Source organism: Suricata suricatta, chromosome 8 (assembly GCF_006229205.1).
Source record: "Suricata suricatta isolate VVHF042 chromosome 8, meerkat_22Aug2017_6uvM2_HiC, whole genome shotgun sequence".
In the NCBI taxonomy this organism is placed as follows: domain Eukaryota; kingdom Metazoa; phylum Chordata; class Mammalia; order Carnivora; family Herpestidae; genus Suricata; species Suricata suricatta.
In genome coordinates this window covers 95,582,173-95,603,407 of record NC_043707.1, presented here as the reverse complement: position 1 = coordinate 95,603,407, position 21,235 = coordinate 95,582,173, and the positions used below count along the sequence as shown (strand labels likewise).

The window sequence follows — 21,235 nt, the reverse complement described above, 5'->3', positions numbered from 1 at the left end:
CTGTCTCTCAAAAATAAATAAATGTTAAATAAAATTAATGGGGAATATATATGATGAATATGTATTACATATTAATGTATATTATATTGTTAGTATTAATGTTATATTAATGTATAATTAATGATATATATAGCAATAAGTGCTAGAAAGAAATAGGAAGAAGGACAAAGGGAAAGACAAATAGGCACAGACTACTTCAGCGAGGGTGTTCAGGGAAGGCCTAAGCAGAAACCAAATTTAAAATCACAGATTCTACAGAAATTTAGTAAAGGCAAGAAGTAATTTGTGAGTGGCAGGGTATCAGAAATTCCACTGAAGAGTTAAAATTTCAGTGTTTTCACTTCAGTTCAGTGTGAAAGAAAAGGAAACAAATTCCACAAATGAAAGCAAGAAAGCAGAAATGAGCATGGTGTAACCAGCTACCAAAGATCTATAGCAATCTATAAACAGTATTGACTTCATTAAAGATTGTCCAAATTGAAAGACTTTAAACAGAGCTCAGCACTAGTTTGGTGCTGAATAAATGGGAAGGCCTCTAAAGACACCTGTTCATGATTCATTCAGGCCAACTTTTCCCCTTAACAAGCAGAGTGCCTTTTATACTTGCTTAGAATGAGCATTGCCCTAAGCACTAGGGGTGTAACAATGAACAAAACAGACAAAAATCTGTCCATGTGAAGCCTGGACAGATTATCATGGGGAGGGAAGGGAAAGGAAGAGGAGACAATACAGAAATAAAAACATATTTTCAGTAGTAGTAAGTTCTACGAAGATAAATAGCATACAGAGTAAGAGAGTGAGGGGCAGGAGATGTGAGCTATATTTTAGATAAATAGGGTCGTCAGTGAAGTCATCTAATCTCCCTGGAGCAGACCTGAGGGAGACAATGAGGCATGATTCACCAAGATCTGGGGAGCAGCGTGGGGGGGAACATCCAAAGCAGAGTGAAAAAGTCTGGGTCAAGGACCTGAGATGAAGTGTGAAGATTATGAGTCAAGACTGCAGACCGTGAACTCAACCTTCACCTAATGTAACCTGGAACAAGTTCTTTTTCCTCTCTGAGCCTCATTTTTCTCATTTATCAAATGAGGACAAAGTTGTCTAAAGGACTGGAGATGATTTAAATACATTTAAGTGCATTTGGTAGGCATTCAATAACAGTATTAGTTAACTATCTTAATTAAAACATTCCCCTAAACAGAGTGTCAGTTACATGTGTTTTTATGGAAAGGATCTTTTAGCTACAAAATCTATCAGGTCTTTTATTTTAAAACTTTAACTCTTCTAATACATTTTTTTTTTAACATCATCTCCAGCGCCCTCTATTTCTGAAGAGAACAGTTTTGAGGTCCTGTTCAAACATGTCTTTGTGATGTTCAATCACCATACTGAGACAACGTTTACCCGGTGTTAGGACGAAGGCAAGTTGTCATTGGGAAACTACTGCTGTATAATTTACACTATCTACGTAAATTATTCTGCCTTAAGAATCCAAAATTCAAAGACATGAAATTTGATTAAAGTACCTTAAGTTACTCATTGATGATTCGCACAGATAAAAAAATGTTTGAGTTATTATTTTAAAGTCCTTCAATTTCGGCCATTCATCTGCTTATTTCCAAAAAGTCAGATACGCATGGAGAGCTAACCTGACTGGTCTTTTTCAATAGTGTGAATCAGGCAATGTGGAACAGTGGAGGGAGCGACTGGCCTGCTCATAGGTCCTTCTGTCAGAGCTGGTTTCATAATCAAAGGCGGGCCCCTAGACCTCTCCTGACCTCAGAATCTACCAGACACAGAAAATGCCTGCCTATTTTTCAGGACTGTTGTGAGGAATCAAATGACATAGAAAAGCTTTCTGTAAACTGGAAAGCACTATGTGAATAGCAGTTGTTCCTTATGTTAATTCTTTCCTTTGAGACCACCTTACCCAGAAATTTTACTCTTAGCCATCTTAACCATCAGCAGTACAACCATGAGTCAAGAACACAAAATCTTTCTTTTACAACAAAGCGACTTTTAAAAGCAAATTAATATTGTGTGGGTACTGAAGGTTACTGACAGAACATGCCTGGTTGTTTTCATTTGGTAATCTTCCGAGGTTATGGCAGAAGTCCTCTGTAAAGATGGCCCTATGCAATTCAGTGCCTCCAGAAGCAGTAACAACAATTATGAATGTTTGGTAATGTCTTAATTAAATTATTAGGTAAATTCAATTTGCAGAACACTTAGGCTAATAAGGTGGGAAGTTTTTTGGTTTGTGCCCCATCCAACACTAAATAATTCAAATAAAAGGTACTGACAATTCAGAAGATAAACTTCATCTATCAGAAAATTCCTGTATCCTGAGCTGAAAGCATGTGTAGCAATTTTGAAGATGGTTTCTATAATCTAGTCACACTTAATGACACTATCCTCCTATTTCCAAAATTTTCTCTTTGTACTTACAAGTACATGATAAACTAGGAAAGGCATTCTCCTTTTCCAGTGCAGTTTTTTTCTGTATCTTCCTAACACTGTCCTAAGAAACTGCTTCTTAAAGCAAATTATCCCTTCTTTCCAGGACCAAATACTCCTAATGAACAGACAGATGGGACCAAATAGCTAGAGATGACAATATTTACCAAAGCTTTCAAAGAAAATTTCCTTGTGAGAAATTTTAAGTCTTGCCTATTAAAATATATTCGTATGTTCAAGCTCTTTGCATGACTAGCAATATAAATGAGTAAAATCTCGGTAGGCTTAATTAAAATACCCTAGAGTATCACAAGTTTTAAAACAGCATCTAAAATATAATTCTTCCTTACCACTGATCCAAAATGTAATTCCTAATTTTCAAATAGCGTTCTGGTGTTTTAGCTTGGCGTCCCTCAAAAAACTCAGGAATTGCTTGCTTTTCTTCTTCTTGAATGGTATTTCTATCTACTTCTATTTCTTGTTCTGGTGGCTTAAGCTCGTCTTCCTCGTGCCTCTCCTCCTCCATGTGGCAGGAAGAATGAAAAAGCATTTCATCATCACTCAGATCTTCCCGAACTTTACAAAGCTCTGGCGAAGGCAGCTGCCTGGAATCATCTATTACTCCATTTCCATCATGTTTTTCACAGCTCTTCATCAGTTTATTACATTTTTGATCATTTAATTCAACAGGTATTTTGTCACTAGTGCTCTGTTTTTCAGTACAAAATGTAATTCCTGAGCTTGAAAGTACTTCCATATCACCCTGCTTTGTAATCTGAAAATATTCCTTGGAATATTTAGATATGGAAACTTCCTGGTTGGGAAAAGCAATAAATTCTCCTTGACTGACTTCATGACTTTCACTATTAGGAATGTTTAATACAACATCATTGCTAGGATTTTTGGAAGAAGCTTGAGAAGTCACCTCATCTGCCTCATCTGTAATGTCTACTTCTTCATCATCAGACAACTTTTCAATTTTTATAGCATTCAAGTTGGGATCAGCACGTCCCCTTAAACCTGATGGTGTCTGTGCCTTTGTGCCTTCATCTTCATTTTTAATCTGAAGATCACTGCTGCTCTTCTGATTTGGCGTTTCCTTCTCTGGACCCTCTAATTTTACCTTATTAAAAATCAAGATAAAAACCCCCATATTAACATTTAAAAATGTAACCACTGGCACATATATGATAAATACAATTATTAAACTGAGTACATGTCAATGGTATATTATACCTTTATTGTGCTTTCCTTCTAAGGATTTATAACTGCATTTTAAATGTAAAATATCATTGTTTCAAATTTCCATAAATATATTTGACTCATTTATGGTCTGGTGATTATATTAATCAAATAATCTTGACCTATATACAACTACTACTTGTTTTTCCATTTTAAGTTTAAAACAGGAATCTGGTGGAGATCAACCACAGAGAATGAACCAGAAATTGTCACACTAAGGGATTCTTTTTAATGGCTTATTTCCTAGAATGTCAGATACCTCCACTGATCATTTTTTTTAATGCTAAACAGCTCATTATTTAAAGGAATCTATGTCATATATCTTTATTTAGTAAATTGAAGGTAATTACAGAGATAATAGAAACAACTATTTTTCAAAGGTTCATTTAATATAGTTACAACATTATACAGTTTATAATTTAAGGCATGAAATTATCTTCCATATCTGCTATTACAGACATAAATGTCTCATCATGGAAAAGAAAACGATTATCAATGAATATAAATGATTTGAAATAGAACCTTCACATAAACGGCTTCTGAAGAATCTTGTACATGACTGACATTCCCAAGGATGACAACTCCTAAAAAGAGCTTACTTATCGATCCTGTATCACACTAGAATCCGAGGACCCAGTACTCGAGCTTAATTGGCTTACTACGTAAAGGAGAGAAGGGCAGGAAGAAAGAAGAGATGTGGACATGTAGCCTGGAATAGCTTTAACAACCTTGCTATTTACTCCAAGTCTCTGGTATTTACCTTAAAAATTCAGATAAAATTTTGTATTATATTTCATAACATATTAATGTCTCTTTTAACATCGCAGTGTATCCTTTCACCCCAAATTCTTGAGTCAGATGAACACTACAAGATGTTCTGCATGTTTGAGTCTGAGAAGCTTGGGAGCACGAATAACCAAGTTAGTCTTTATTCTCGTCCGTAATACCTTAACCATAATGGGCAGCCCTGTAATGCTTTTGTTTGGTTGAAGAGGGAGCACACGACTGATGTATAATGAGTCCATTCCACTGCTTACTTATTATGCTCAGTGACACTAAGACAAATCTTGTATGCAGGGTAAAACCTATTACTTGCGTTAAAAGAAAACAGCAAATTTCACTTAAGGCCCTTTCAAATTCTATATAATTGTGTTCCCAAAACTCAAGCAGAGGACATATTAAAATTTTCTAAATATCAGAACTACATATAAATATAGCATTGATTACTTGAAAGATTAAGGCACTAGACCATAACACTGCAACTTACTGAAGTTTTCAGATAATTTTTCATAAAAATTATAAAAATTTCACTGCTGTTAAACAGATTTTAGTGTCATGTTAGCATTTATGGCACCTAAGCTCTAATCATTCTTAAAAGCTACAATGCAGCAAATCTTTAAGAAGAAATTTTCCAGGAAACAATGACCTCCAATAGCAATACTCAAAAAACTGAAGATATGCTTTCAGATTTTTGAAGATAAACATGCGTTTAATTCATAAAATACTTTTATTACAAAAACTTTGGACATTGACTTTAATGCTTCAACTAAAGACCTAGTTACTAATTTTTACTGCAAATATTATTACTGATGAGATATTTTTATCCTGCTTACCTTATTTTTAAAGTACTGCCTGGCATAACTCTTAACTTGTAAAACAGTGCGACTTCCAATTAGCTTTGCAATTTTGGTCCACCTTCGGCCAAATTTAGCCTATGTTATCAAAATGAAAAAGAAAGTGAATTTGATTAACTTGTTAATATTCCAAGCAACGGCCTCATTAAAAAAAAACCTAGAAGAACAACCCATTTTTATTTATTTTCTAAGCACACAATCAAGTCTCATATATAGCTAAGACTCTTAAAATCATTGGAATCTAGACTTCTGAAAACTGACCAAAATGATTTAGAAATTAGTTTTTAAAGCTATTGAAATGAAGATGAACCACTTATGTATTCCTAACAGGATGTATTCATACTGCACGTTATGAGGTTCCCAATCTAAAAAATGCCTCAAAAAAGGCAGGTTACGTTTCCGATTTATAGAATCAATTGATTATGGTCTAACACTGATTTCAAAATATCTTTTTTTTTTTTACCCAGATCCATGTGTTACAACATGCATTACTTGTCCCATAGTACTTTTATTCTATACCATATTGCAGTAAACTGATTTATAAGAGCAAATCACACATGACGGGATTTGCAACCAACAGCTCCCTGTAACCCTGTACCGTGAAAGGCTGTGTGCCTGGGGACAATGAAGCTGTGGCGGGAAAAAAATGAGACCCACAGGGAGATCTGGAGTTTTCTGAAGTACAGAAAGGAAGTAATATAATTTTTTAAAACTAGATTTGGTGTTCTAATTTTGTTTAAGTTTATTTATTTTGAGAGAGACAGAGACAGTGCAAGTTGGGGATGGGCAGAGAAAGAGGGAGAATCTCAAGCAGGCTCTGCGCTGATAGTGCTGATGCGGGGCTTAAACTCATGAACCACATGAGATCATATGAGCCGAAACCAAAAGCCAGATGCCTAACTGACTGAGCCATCCAGATGTCCCCGGGAATGCAATATAAGTTTAAAGCTAAAAGGAATTTTTAAGTGTCAACTCTATTACTTGATATATAAATCTTCACAACAGCTCTACAACTCAGGGAAGCTGATCCCAAGGCCAGATTTACAGGTCAGGTTATGACATGTACAGGTCATGACCTCCAGTAGCAAGTCATCTTTAAGACCTGACCCAAATGATAAATTAATTATACTTATTTCTGATATTCATGAGAAAACCTGACACATGAACAATTTCTTATAACTGAAAGTACTTTGCAGAGCCTGGTGGCTTGGTTGGTTAAGGTTCTGACTCTTGATTTTAGTTCAGGTCACGATCTCAGGTTTATGAGTTCAAACCCCACGTCAGGCTCCGTGCTGACAGTGTACAGTGTGCTTAGGATTCTCTCTCTACCTCTCTCTGCATCCCTCCACCCAAATAAATAAATAAACTTAAAAAAAAAAAAACAACCTCAAAGTACTTCTAGGACAATTCTTAGTAAGTATAAATTAAATAATTAACAATTGTCTCAAATAATTTTGTTCTTAACTCTAGCTGAGGTCAGTCAACTTACTGAAAAATTAGTTATATTCATTGTGGGATGAAGGCAAATGAATGACTTCATAGCATGGAACACTTGTGGACACAGCAAAGATCTGGACAATTGGGACTGTAGGAGCTTAGGCCTTACGAAAACCGGAGAGGGTGCGCTGACAAGGGGAACAAAGAAGAAACTCACCAATTTCAAAACAGGGCAAAGAGACAGATCTCTGCCCCAGATAGGGAGAGAAAAATCTTCCCTCATCACTCAGTACCACGTAATTCCCTTCTCTGAAGCCTGAGAGAATTCAGTGTTTAAACAAACTGTATCAAGAGGTTAAAAAGGCTGGGAATACAACCAATAATTCCATGTAGTTTTGTGGGAAAACATTCTAAGTTTAAAGTACCTTATGTATATGGGTAGATACCTACACATGTATACAAATAAATATGTATTTGCTTATACAGGGACGAAGTATCTCTGGAGGCATACACAAAGAACAGACGACAATGGTTACCTCCGGCAAAGAAAACTGCAGGAAGAGATAGAAGCGATAAGGAGACTTAACACCCTCTAACTTTAGATACCCTTTGAATTTTGAGTCCTGCAGATATAGTCCCGGTCATTACCACCAGTGTCAACGGTAATCTAAAAATCCACAACCCATTATTGTGTGTGTGTATGTGTACGTGTTTGTAGACACATACATGTACACACACACATGCACGCACACACACACAGTCTTCAGTACGGGGCAAAACACCAAGGCAGTCAGCAATCTTAAATAAGTAACTAGTTAATTAAAGTTCAGTTATAAAAATTATAATCAGAAAACAGAATGAAATACCAACATAAAAACCATCAACAGTACAGGATAAAAAAACCTCAAGATAAAACCTTCAAGATAGTTTATTTATTTATACAAAGACACCACAGAATATATAGATGTCATGGTGGTAACTGTAAAAATACAAATACATTTTATTTCCCATATCTGTAGAAATGTTAACAATGACATTTCAATTTGTATTCATAAATCCCACATAAATATTATATAAATATCCTATATATAAGTGTGTATAATTTCAAAATTAGCATAACACTAGGTAACATGTACCTTAAAGAAAAAGATACAACCTACTCTTAATAGTTAGAAAAAAATTTCCAAATATTTTCTGAGAAGTTTCTTCATATTAATAGAATTTTTAGAATTAAAAACTGGCACACATTTTTTTTTCTATTATGCAACTTGTGGCCATTTAAATAGATCTCACTGAAACATTCATGCAAAAGAAATATTTCTGGTCTTCCGCTAGATCCACTAAAAAAAATATTCAGACTGTGTGCACAATGCCAAATATCTGAATAACAAAGAACTCAGCTGATTTTGCAGACAGTTCCAAATATACAAGTTTTTTTGTTTTTCTGGGTTTTTTTACCCAAGAGAAAACATCAGATAACTAAATGTTTATCTGTTTAGATAACTAAATAGTTAAACTAAATAGTGTAGTTTAGATAACTAAATAGTTCTTCCTTTTAATCCAGATAAGTTAGTGTCATGTATACAGACAGTCAATTTCTTGGGTTTTATTAATACCAAAAAAAGGGAGGGAAGGAGAATGAAGACTACCTAAAATATTGACCCAAGTCTATTTTAGTATTTTAGTAACTTAGGCACGAGTTAAAAGGAATTCTCACGTGCTATTCTATAAACATTACCACTACAGAAAGACTAAAAATGTAATCATTAAAAAGAAATATCTGGTCTCTATGAATTAACCTTATAATTCTATTAATATTGGCTTCTAGAATTATTTTACTATAAATTAAAAATTGCACTATTTACCAGCCCTTGTTCAAACAGCTCTTTTTCTTCTATCGTCCACTTTACTGAGTAACTGGCTGGTTTTGCAGGAGTGTGTGCCCTGAAGGGAAAAAAAGGAATTGCAAAAAAAGAGTCTGAAATGGAACATTCCATACTTATGCAGCTAAAGGTTACACAGATAGCCATCATAGCCATCGGCTAAATTCAATACTAAGTCTAAGAGAAGCAGAAGAAGAAGGCTGCAGCCTCTACCTGGGGGCAGATTTACCCTGTCTCGTATACTTCTCTAGCCCAGGAGGATAGGAGCCTCAAAACACATAATCCTTGGGTCTGAGTGAAGATAACACTAAAAGACATCAAAGGAAGTCAATGTGATGGCCAACAAACAGGCTTCCTTAGACTGGACACAAAGCAGCAGACATTAATACATTTCCAAATCCTGAAAGGTATAGGAGTATTTAAATAGGCTCCAGAAATATTATCTCTTGATTCTTCCATGTAAATCTATGTAAATATCAAGCAAGAAAAGAAGAAACTGTGGCATTGTTTATTACTTCTGAAATGCAACCCCTTAAGAAATTAAAAATAAAATAGTGATGAAGCTCATTAATTTAATTCAAGCAAACTATTAATCTTCATGAACTTCTTTGTTTTTATTCAGCAAAATGCAAAAGCCAAAGTCTGCTCAGTGCTTAAATCCTTGGCAATTTTAAATCTAACCTTGTAAGTCTACCCTTTGAAGGACCATAAATGTGAAAGTTTATACACAATAAATAACATCACATTTTCTTCAATTATAGGTAAAGAATATAAAATAGTTAATACTCAATTTCTTTAGATAATTTTTGAATTCAAATTAATTTTTTGTTTGAAATAAGTGAAAATTAACTGACAAGGTAATAGAAATCAAGCCAATTCTTAACACATTAGCAGCTTTAAAGTTATTTCCCCACAAATCCCTAGGAAACCATCTTTTCTATAACCTAATGGAATTGCTTATGTAGGACCATAAAAGAAATTCTGACATATAAATAACATTATAAAATTATCTTGTGGCACTCCATTATCTATATAAGAATTTTTGATTTTATATTTTTGTAAAACCCAAGCGTTTTTCCACAGGCTAACTATAATTTTTATTTAATTCTCTTATAATTTTAAAATATAAAACATGTAAGTACATACATGATTTTTGTAGTTTTCTGTAGACTGCACCACATGAAAAAGAAAACAAGGGAGCTTGTGAGCAAGTTTTTAAAAATACAATTCATAATTTTAAGAGTATTAAAAATTGATTTTACCTCTTCATGTATTTTTTATCATGTTCCTTTTGATCAAGCCAGAAATTTTCTGGAAGTGATTTTTTAGATAAGTAATACCTGTGTAATTATTAAAGAAACTTTTTATTATTTATTTAAAAAAATTTTTAATGTTTATTTTTGAGAGAGAGAGAGAGAGAGAGAGAGAGAGAGAGAGAGAGAGAGAGAGAAACAGAGTGGGGGAGGGGCAAAGAGAGAGGAACACATAGGATCTGAAACAGGCTCTAGGCTCTGAGCTAGCTATCAGCACAGAGCCCAATGTGGGGCTCAAACCCACAGATGGCAAGATCATGACTTGAGCCGAAGTCGGACGCCTAACCGACTGGAGCTACCCAGGCACCCCAAGAAACTTTGTAAACAATAATAAAATCCTGTGATTTTTATGTGACTTATATTAAGTAGGCACTCATCATGAAAATCACACTTGAACCTGGCTAAACCAATTCTTCTTAAAACCCTTCCAGGTCTGCAAAATTATGATGAAAATATTTATACCTCACAAGGCTGTTATATGGATTAAATATAAAACATAAGAAAATAATACATATTATAAAATGTTTAAATTATAGAATATATATTATATAATAATATAAATATATTTATACCTCACAAGGTTGTTATATGGATTAAATATTACATGTGAAATCACAGAAACAGAGAACCTGCACAAAATATATGCTATAAAAATATTAGCTTCTCCTATATTCCCTATTAGAAGTGGCTAAGAGAAGTAGCCTCAAATGTTTCATTTAAACAATTTTTCTTAAAACATATGGGAAATGTAATGGATGAGTTTGGCTGTCCACGATTAACTGGGGAGTATGACTTCATAGTTTTAAAGGAAACAGAATTCAGGGTTGTTCTCTACCTAAATAAAAATAACTTAGGTCAACTCTACTATGGAGCCTCCTTCTCAAACTTCTTAAAACTGCCCCACCGTAATCCTCTTAGATTAGTCTGAGATATTCTTCCCTTGACAAATATGGACTATGTATCTTGCAGGTCAGGAACTACGCTAGGTGAGGACAAAGATACTAGAAAACATCCTCTTCTCAAAGTTCGTTCACACAGCTTTGACTCTCATTATTTCTGTTTCCAAATCTGGAAGTGAGCCAATGACAACTTAAGTATTCATTAATTGAGAATTTCAATGTTCAATGCATTTGGCAATAGCCACATGTAAACAAAAATTGTAAAATATCTCAATAATGTTTCCCGTTGATTAACTATTGAAATATTATCTTTTATATACTGGATTAAATAGCTTAATAAAATTAATTCCACCTGATTTAAATGTGGCTACTAGAAAATATTAAATGATATATGTGCCTTGTACTATTTTTCTATTGAAAAGCAATGATCTAGGCTATAGCTGTGATGTTGGGGAAGAGAGTAAGAAAATCTAAAAGGAGTTAACCTAGGATAACTAAAGGTACACAGATACTCTGAAATCAACACAGCAATAACTGTGAATAAAGGGAACAGAGAAATTCTGGCTTAACAAAGAGGTAGATATCCATAAAACACAGATGAGAGAGTTAAAAACAAACCACTATTAGACTATTATTAATAATCTTTAAAAATCATAAATCAGAAATTATTTTATTCAACCCTTTCATTTTACATATAAATTGCCATCATCAAATTTAAACAAGGACAAGAAGCTAGTGACTAAACTGTGGGTAAAGATCTACAACTTCTCAGGGAAAAAAACCTTCAACCTGCAGTATTTGTTTTGTGCTTTTTAGATTCCTCCCACATAACACCTGTAAATTGGTGGAGTAAGAAGTGAGAACTTTTACATATTCTAATTCTGTGTCCCTGGGTAAATTACCATCCCTGGGTTTCAGCTTCTATAACTGAAAATGGAGGCTCAGACTAAATGATCTTGGACATGTATTAAAGGTTCTAGCTGACATAAAACATGTGTAATTTCTACTTAACATTCAGATATTATAAAGAGTTGGCTGACAACAGAAACTCAAACATGTTGAGTCAGATCTGACTCTGCAGTAAAACAGAACCAGAGGAATAAAATGCAGCTTTTTTGCACAGGTAGGTAACACATTATGTAACTGCAGTCTGGGGCCAAACAAGATCCATCTAGAGATAACAGTGGTCTCTTTTGTAAGTCTTGCATTTATAGTTTTTAACCCTGAAAGTTTTACTTTCCTCGTAATCATTTAAGGATACTGTTCTTCCAACAACATCTTCTCAATTACAGCTCTGTTCTCTTCACTGATGGTGCTATCCAGAGTCCAAGGCTATTAAAAAAGAATATATTTTTCTTTTTATTTATGCTTTTTGAAATTATCTTGTTTTATTAAATGAAATACATGATACAAGGATTACAAATAATAAAGCTACCATTTACTAAGCAAGACATCTCTCTGATTCCCACGATAACACTGTGAGATGGGTCATAGCCCTGCTGGTGTTTCAAGCAGAAGAGCAGAGAGCTGGTACACAAGACTGCTGGGTTCCAAGGCTCAGGCTCCTACCCATGAGAAAGTCATAATGGCTATCATGTATGAGAAGTTATCAGCTGGGAAACGTGTTATTAGATATTTCACCTATTTCCAAAACTCAACATACTTCTTTTTTCCTTTAAGCCACAATCTCCCTTTAAATGATCATACTCATTTTCAACTCTCAAAAATTAAAAATTTTCAGCTCAGGTCTCTTCTCCAGGCTCCATCTAGACTGTTATATCCAACTGTCCACTCAAAATGTCCACTCAGATATCTAGCAGGCTTCTCAAAACTAACATGTTAAAAACTCACTAACACTTAGTTTTACCTGCTTCTCCCGCATTCTCAACTTTGTACACAGCACTATTCGTCACCTAGTTATTCAACCCAGAAACCTAGGAATCATTCTGGATTTCTCCCTTTTTTCTCAATCCCATATCCAATCTACCAAGCAGTTCTATGTCCAAAATATAATTAAAATCTGACATAAAACATGTGTAATTTCTACTTAACATTCAGATATTATAAAGAGTTGGCTGACAACAGAAACTCAAACATGTTGAGTCAGATCTGACTCTGCAGTAAAACAGAACCACAGGCCATACTGCCACAACCCCAGGCCATACTGCCATCTTGCTTAGATTACCACAAATGTTTCCCAACTGGTCCCTTTGATGCTACCCTTGCTTCATACAAATATGACAGAGCTCTGGTCTGCCTCTCCAACGTTGTCACAGTTGCTACTCCCCACTTTCCCACTATATTCTAGACACTGGCTTTCAACAGAGCCTTTGTGCTGCTATTCTTTCAGCCTAGAATGTTTTTCCTCAACTCTTCACGTATCTACTCCTCTCTGTTACTTGTCAACTGAACTGTCCCCTTCTCAGTTTCCCTCAATGACACCTTCATATAAAACAGGCTCCCGCCCTGTTACTCTCAGTCAGCATCTTAGGTTCTCCATGGCCTATAACAAATCAGCCTTATTTATCACCTGACTCCCTTTTAGAATACAAGCTCCTTGTGAGCAAGACTGTATCTCAATTATAGCTTATTCCCTGAACCTGGCCCAGTGTCTGGCATATAGTAAGCACTCCATAAATAACTGCTAAATGAAAAGAATGCACCCTGCAAAGATCTCCATCTTTTAGAAGAAACAAAGGTTCAAAAATCTGGTAAGTGGTAGGGCAAGGATATGTACCTAAATCTAGCTGGATCCAAGGCTTTCTCAACAGGTCATTTTTCAAAGTCAAAAGAAGTAAGACTAAGTTTCTTTTCTTTTCTTTTCAATGTTTATTTATTTTTTGAAAGAGACAGTGCAAGTGGGGGAGGAGCAGAGTGAAGGAAATACAGAATCTGAAGCAGGCTCCAGGCTCTGAGCTGTCAGCACAGAGAGCCCGAGTGGGGCTTGAACCCATGAGCAGTGAGATCATGACCTGGGCCAAAGCCAGACACTTAACTGACTAAGCCACCCAGGTGCCCCTCTTTTATTTTTAAAGTAGGAAAAATGTTTCATTACCTCTGCATCTGCTGAGAACCACCAAGTAAAAAAGAGGTACCTGAGTAATTAGTAGCTTAATGCACCTGATATTTTCATAAAATACTTACAATAAGACCATTCTCAGTTCTCCATGATGAATCAAGATAGTGATCTTGTAAAACAGATGCTGTATTTTCATCACTTCTGTAATAATTAGGAAAATGAATTAAGAAAAGGAATATTATGCTAGTTAATGAACATAATTTACACAGCACAGGGACTGCCAGAGTATAGATGTTACACAAATATTTTGTTCCCTTCTTCCCTTAACAAAGAGACTTACTGTTGCAGAAGTGCCCAGTCTACCTCTTTAACCTGTGATATGTAGTGGCTTTAACCTACACTATCTCAACCGCTAACCAGCAAGTCTATTTACCTCTGTTTGCCAAGAGTAAACAACTTTATGAGAAAACAAACACCCCACTGCAGCAACCACAATATGCTCTATGGCCATGAACTAACACTTCAGAGTTCTTTTGACGCACATGCATATGAATACAAGAATTCAACTTTACAATTAATTTTTTTTCACATTTATTTATTTTTGAGAGGCAGAGGGAGACAGAGCATGAGCAGGGGAGCGGCAGAAAGAGAGGGAGACACAGAATCCAAAGCAGGTTCCAGGCTCTGAGCTGTCAGCACAGAGCCCGACACGGGGCTTGAACCCACAAACCGTGAGATCGTGACCTTAGCTGAAGTCAGACGCTCAACCAACTGAGCCAACCACTTGCCCCTACAATTAATTCTTTTAGTTATATCTAAAGCATAAAAGCCATCAACAATAGCACCACCCGCAAAATGAAAAAACAAGACAGCAGATCAAAGAACCAAAACAGAAAACACAGTAAAGAGAACAGAAAATTTGATGTTTTAGTAACAATTTATGTCATAAAAAAATTAAGTTGGGTTATCTGGGCGCATTTCTACTTCCATGGGGGATTAAACTTTGTTAATTCTCACTCCTTTCACCAAACTATAAAAAACTCTCTAGAGTCACATTGTTCACTTCTTATGCAAAAAAGCCAAATGGTTAAATTTTGGAAAGCCTAATCTAGGATATAATTAAACTTAATATTTGCTTTTTTATGTCTCGAAGTTACAAAGTTTCCTAGGAAATTACTAACTTTCCCAGAGCTAGTCTAGTTGTAAGAATTTTATACCTTGGACTGCAAAAAACCTATCTATAAGTTTATACTTTTGAATCTTCAACTAGTTCTACAGTAGTTATAATAAATTGTGGGACTAATGGATTATGTACAATGAACTAAAAGCAGTAATTTCTCTCCGCTGTTAATGGTAAAAAGGTTTTAACTCGGGTGTTAATTCTGATTTGGTAGAGGCTGTCAGGAATGCTAAACAAAGGATTCTGAGACATTTCCTTCGGTATCAGAAGGAAACCTTTGTGTAAGGAGGTCTGCCAAAGGAAAGGGGCAGGGGGTGGGACTAGTATCACATCAGGTTTAATGCAGGTATCTTTTTACACAGTGTTCCTCGGCAAGGGTTAGCAATTTCCACACCTCTGGTGTATGCATCTGGACACCCACCTGAAGCTCCACAGGTAGCACACAGTAACATGTTTAAATCTTAGCTGATGAATTCCTCCCAAATCTACTCTTTCATTGTTCCCCACCTCAAAACATATCCTTTCCCCTAGTTGCCCAAGCCAGAAATCTGAGCCTTATTTCCTCACAATGTACATTCAGTTTGTTGCCAACCTTGTGGCTTTCTCCCTTTTCAAATCCAGTCCTTCCACTATGTCCATCCTGACCTCTAAGGTCCCATGGTTTCAGACCCACTTTTCCTGGGTAAGGGTGTACAAAATAAAGCCGACATGTCACCCACTTTCCCTTAACTTTTTCCACGTATCCCCATCTGGCCCATATGTAAGTTTTATTGTCTCTCACCCAATAAGAATGTTAGTTCTAGGAGAGCAAGGAGTTAGTTTGGTAACTGCTATAAACCTAGGCCTTGGCATATAAAAGGTGCTCAATCAACATTTGTTGAATGACTGAATGAACAAGATAGGTAGAGCATGGATCACCCAGATCTGCAGGAGTAAAGGAATGAGGATTTTATCATAAAGCAAATTAGGGACTAAAGGAGAAACATGATCAGATTTGGATGTAAGAAAAACCGATCTAACTTCAGTAAAGAATAGATGGGGGGGGGCCAAAGAGACAAGTTAAGAGTGAGTGATTACATAAATAGTCAAGAGGTGACAGTATTTTAGACCTAGGGAACAAGCAGTATGAACAGGAAGAAGGAATACACTGGAGAGGATACTTAGAATCAACAGACCCTTAACAGGACAGAAGGGATGAAGGAAGAGAGGTAAGGAAAAGGGATAAAGTCTAGGTCTATGCCTTGAATTACTGAGTGGATGGTACCATTTGTTGACGTAGGGAACTTGGAGAGGCAGATGGCAGGTATGATGGGAAAAGTGTATAAGCTGAAATTGACGTGCTTATAGAACATCCAATAACAGATCCAGAGAATTAGGTAAATGGACCTAAAGCTCAGGAGAGATTTGGGTTGGTGACAGACTGGGGAAACACTGGCACGTTTTAAGGTGGAACTTGAAATAATTGTCTTTTTTTTTTAAATAAAAACCATTTATAAAAATGGTTGAACATTGGCAAAATTTTATACGTTTCATTCTATGAGAGAGAAATTTTAAATCCTGAGAGATGGTATGGCCAGGGACTGTGCAGTTAGTGTTAGTTTTCTTAGTTTTTGTTAGTTTTGTCTTATGGCAAAACCTCTTGGAACACTGATTTAAAGGATAAGCAGAAGAAAAGGAAGATGAAAACGAAAGGTAGAAGTGAAAGGGACATCAAAGTTTCAATGCCACCTTCTAACTTTGGTAGCTAGAGTTTAGCCAAGTACTTAAAAGTGTGTTTTCAATTCATCCTCAAGGGTTCCCCAGATGTTGTCATTAGCTGTAACTACGTATTTCAAGGGGCACCATTCACACTACATTCCGTATGGCTGGAGCTGCAACATCAGAGAACACCACTCAACAGACTATAATGTTAATGACGCTCCTCGGAGTTGGGTAAGGCAATTCCTCTGACATCAGGAACCAATAATTTCTGTAGTCCTGCATGCATGAGTCTATCCCTGCTCACTTATCACATAGACTTATTCTAAAGAGTAAATTAAATCATCCATGAAAGAGCGCTTGGTCAAGATTAACTTGATCTACACAAATATGAACAATGATTATTATTAAAGGCTCCTTACACATCTGTAGAGTTTTGCCTAAAGGTTTGGGAGACAGTGACTGTATGAATTTATTTACTCCTCACATTTTTATATTGCTTTAGAGTTCAGTAGAATTCCAAACCCTCTTAGCCCCTCATGGGCAAGGTTGGTACTGTTCTCCATAATTTACAGAGGCCCTCATATTAGGTTGGACCATATGAAATTGGCATCTTTTAAGCCAAAAGTGGTCTACGATTGGCAATCCCACGTGGTTCAATGAACCGAACAGACTTCTAATGATGTTGTTCATATTTATAAGCAACATAACTGGCTGAGTTTAGAACACAGGTCTTTTGATTCCTGAGCCTCTAGGCCTCTTCTGCTTCTAAAAGGTGACTGGGAAAGTGCATTTTAAAAATAATACGTATCAATTTCTTATTTGGAAAGCAAGCAGCCAAAAGGCTAGATCTCTAGAGCTGGAGGTTGCTGCTTGAAACCACACTTGCCTGGTCTGCAGGAATCTGTATTAAATAAATAGTGACCCCTCACTAGGTCCACACCAGTACCTTCCACGGGAGGAAGGAGACCGTGAACAACAAAACATTTACATAGCTTGTACTGTATGCTACAGCACATCCCCTAATTAACTTCATTAACTTCATATACCATGACTGTTAGTTTACACATGAGCTGTCTGAAGTTCAAGCAAGTTAGATGTCTGGCCCAAGCTGACACTCCTAGTAACTGGAAAGGCCGGCCAATGCAGGAGAACCCAGAGCTGTCCAACTCTAAAGTCCTATCCCTTCCCTTTAAGTCAAGCTGTCTCTCAGGAAGTTTTTCACAACTAACCCCCGGTGGAAGAGGAAACCAAAGGTCTGTAGGGACGAAACGACACGCCCAAGGTCACATGGCTTACGAGCGACGGAATAGGGATTCTAGAGCTCAGGTCCCGCCCAGAAGCCGCCCTTGTTTTAGTTACTGTCCGAAGCGGGCAAGTGGGCGGATTCTGGCGAGATTCTGCGGTGGAGCGAATGGCAGAAGGAATCTAATTGCTGCATAGAATGCAATGTGCTAGGCGAAATCGGTGCCCTAGCAACATCCCGGTTATAAGGTTAAAAAGCCATCCGGCGCTCAGAAGTAGCTTACAGGCGGGATGGGCGCCTCCCTGGCCGCTAGGAGACCCTGGCCCAGCGGATGGTCTTCCGCTTCCCTGTTCCTTGCCGGACCTGCAACCTTTCCTCCAGGTTGCTCACCTCGCACCCGCGCTCCTCCCCATCCCAGCAGCATTCGGTCTCCACGCCTCACCCTGGCTGTGCCGCGGTTGGCACTACGTCCCCTTCAATATCCACATCCGCCTCTTCAGCCGCCATGATGGGACCTAAATCCATCCGTCCTCCCGAGAGATCCCGCGAGAGGTGGAAGGATAGTGGGTGGGGTCTTAGCGTCACGGGGCGGAGTTGAAGCCTCGTTCAGCCCCTTCCGTGCAGGGGAGGCGGGGCCTCCAGAGAAAAAAGGACCGGCGTTCTGTCTGCTTTGGTGCTTAGGGCTCGGTGTGTAAAGGCCTTGGGAAGCAGCTTAGACGTGAGCTTTGAAGAGATTGTGATCTCGGACAAATTCTTGGCTCCTCGCTTCTCTCATTGGTAAAACGGGAATAATAGTAAATATCTGTCTGGAGTGCTGAAAAGGTCAAACCAGATCTGCTTGAACAATGAAAGGTGACAGCAATGAAAGACCCTTACCTGCTGGTTTTTTCTTTTCTTTCTTTCTTTTTCCTTCTTTCTTTCTTTTCTTTCTTTCTTTCACGTTTTTTGTTCTTTCTTTTTTCCTTTAAGGAAAAGGATCATTCAGCGATTATATGAAGTACTGAACAACTTCTATTTTAAAATTCAAAAAACATTTAAGAATGTAACTGATTTTATAGTGATCTTTACAATTAATTAAAAATTCACTTTCATAACCACTGGGCTTTACAATAATCCAGTGAGTACTGGTATCATCAGTCACATTTTACAGATAAGCAGACAGAATCAGAAAACTGAAATGACTATCAAAGGATATATAGCTAATCAAAGAGCTAGGGCCAGAATCTGGGTCTTTTGACCCTTTACCGAGTGCTCACCCTTTACAAATCATGTTGTGAGGAACTGTGAAAGATAAACACCATTTCTCAAAGAAATTTGACTTCTCAAGAAATTAGGTACTGGCTTTAAGTGTTCATCTACCTTAGGGGCACCTGGGTGGCTCAGTGGGTTAAGTGCAGACTCTTGATTTTGGCTCAGGTCATGATCTCACGGTTGGTGGGCTCCAGCCCTGGGTCAGGCCCCACACTGAGCATGGGGCCTGCTTGGATTCTCTCTCTTCTCTCCCTCTGCCCCTCCTCCTGCTCATGCTCTCTCTCTCAAATTAAAAAAATTTTTTTTTTTAGTATTCATCTACTTTAGCATTTATCAACTCACATTACTGTTGCTGTTCATTCACTAGTCTGCCTCTACCTCTGGACTATGAATTCTTTAAGGATAAAGACTATATCTGCTAGGCTGTATACTAGTCCTTATACCATCAACATTCAGGATGGTGTCTGACACGTCATAGATGCTCAATAAATATTTTTTAATGTTTTTTAAAATTTATTTTTGAGAGAGAGAAACACAGAGTGTGAGCGGGAGAGGGGCAGAGAGAGAGGGAGACACAGTCTGAAGCAGGCTCCAGGCTCTGAGCTGTCAGCACAGAGCCCGATGCGGGGCTTGAACCCATGAACTGTGAGATCATGAACTGAGCTGAAGTTGGCTGCTTAACCGACTGAGCCACCCAGGCGCCCCAAGATGCTCAATAAATATTGAAGTGATGAATGAATGATTAAAACAATGTAAGTGTGCTCAAGACAGCCTTCTAACTATCCCAGGCAGCCTCTCCACTGTCATACCTCCTCACATCACTTTTTGCTAAGTTCTTACAAAGAGCAGAGGACAAAATGACAAAATTTAGCTGCCATATCTCTACAATTTCATAGTATGTTAAAAAGAAAGTTGTCGAATATGTTTAAATTTTTCCTATCAAAATGAACTTTTATAATTATTCCAATCCTGTAAATGTAGTTGTTTATAATATCTAACACAAACATGAGAAGAACATTTTAATTCATTATGATGCTCTGCTTTCCATAAACTGAAACTGAATGAATGTAAGAATAACTTTAGAGTAGAAAGGGAGGAAGATGAGTTACAGAGAGGATGAGTCATGGTTCATGTAATCATCTCTCATATCCCAGATATTGTGCAGGGTAGAATTGCTTTTGGGCTTCCTAGGAATTCTGCAAAGTAAGTATTATCACCCCCCACTCATTTTAGAGGTAAGGAGACCGAAATTCATAGAGTTACAGTTATACAGCTGAGTACTCAAGGCGGGATTCCAATCCAAGTCTTTATCCATCTGTACTTAACTGCATTATATTCTAATTTGGGACAAAAAGAATAGGGTCTTTTGGAATACTATGTGACCTGGTATTTTCTCATTTGGTTTAAGAACAAATTACAATCAGCTACTTTTCTGGTCTATTTGAGGTGCTTAAGTCTAGAAGTGAGGAGAAAGTGTATTTTGAAGGTTGGAAACTTACCTTGGGTTAACAATTTCCTTTTCTGTCTCTCATGAAAACACTCTATTTCCATCATTGATCCTAAAGCAGAATTAGCAAGAGGTGCCCTATCTGTAAATCCTCACAAATGTTGTTAGAAGAACATTCAGTCCTCACTCTTTATGTTTATGATTTCATTTCTCCCCATTCCTGGTGAAAAAAGATTACTGCATTTTTATTGAAAAAGCAAAGTATAATTGCAATATTAATCCATAAAAAGCTGGCATGTTAGCCTTCATAATAATTAGCTCAGATTTGTAAAGTGCTTTAAAAGTGGGAACTGTCACACAACTGCTCACTAATGTTATTGTTACATTATGATCCAAACTGTCAGCTAAATGATTGTCAGGGATTCAAAAGAGTTCCCATTTAAAAAATAAAATGGCCAGTGAGCAGATAGGAAAACCACTTTATCTATACGGAGGTGAGATAATAGATGAATGCAGACGTAGACTTACT

At 36.9% G+C, this 21,235-nt stretch overlaps 1 protein-coding gene across 4 annotated transcripts in view; it reads right to left on the bottom strand.

Moving 5' to 3' along the window:
• MYSM1 (Myb like, SWIRM and MPN domains 1) overlaps nt 1–18,538 on the bottom strand; it is a 38,268-nt gene extending 19,730 nt beyond the window's left edge. For 3 of the 4 annotated variants that reach the window (XM_029946769.1, XM_029946770.1, XM_029946771.1), the window contains exons 1-8: nt 18,451–18,538; nt 14,010–14,085; nt 12,127–12,197; nt 9,916–9,993; nt 9,800–9,823; nt 8,636–8,714; nt 5,313–5,411; nt 2,808–3,580 (exon numbers count right to left, since the gene is read on the bottom strand). In XM_029946769.1, coding sequence (XP_029802629.1) covers nt 2,808–3,580; nt 5,313–5,411; nt 8,636–8,714; nt 9,800–9,823; nt 9,916–9,993; nt 12,127–12,197; nt 14,010–14,085; nt 18,451–18,533 — 1,283 coding nt within the window. In that variant the 5' untranslated portion in view covers nt 18,534–18,538. Of the gene's footprint in view, nt 1–2,807; nt 3,581–5,312; nt 5,412–6,822; nt 8,729–9,799; nt 9,824–9,915; nt 9,994–12,126; nt 12,198–14,009; nt 14,086–18,450 lie in introns of those variants that run through there. The other variant, XM_029946772.1, reaches the window with a different exon arrangement.
• Between the last annotated feature and the right edge of the window lie 2,697 nt (nt 18,539–21,235).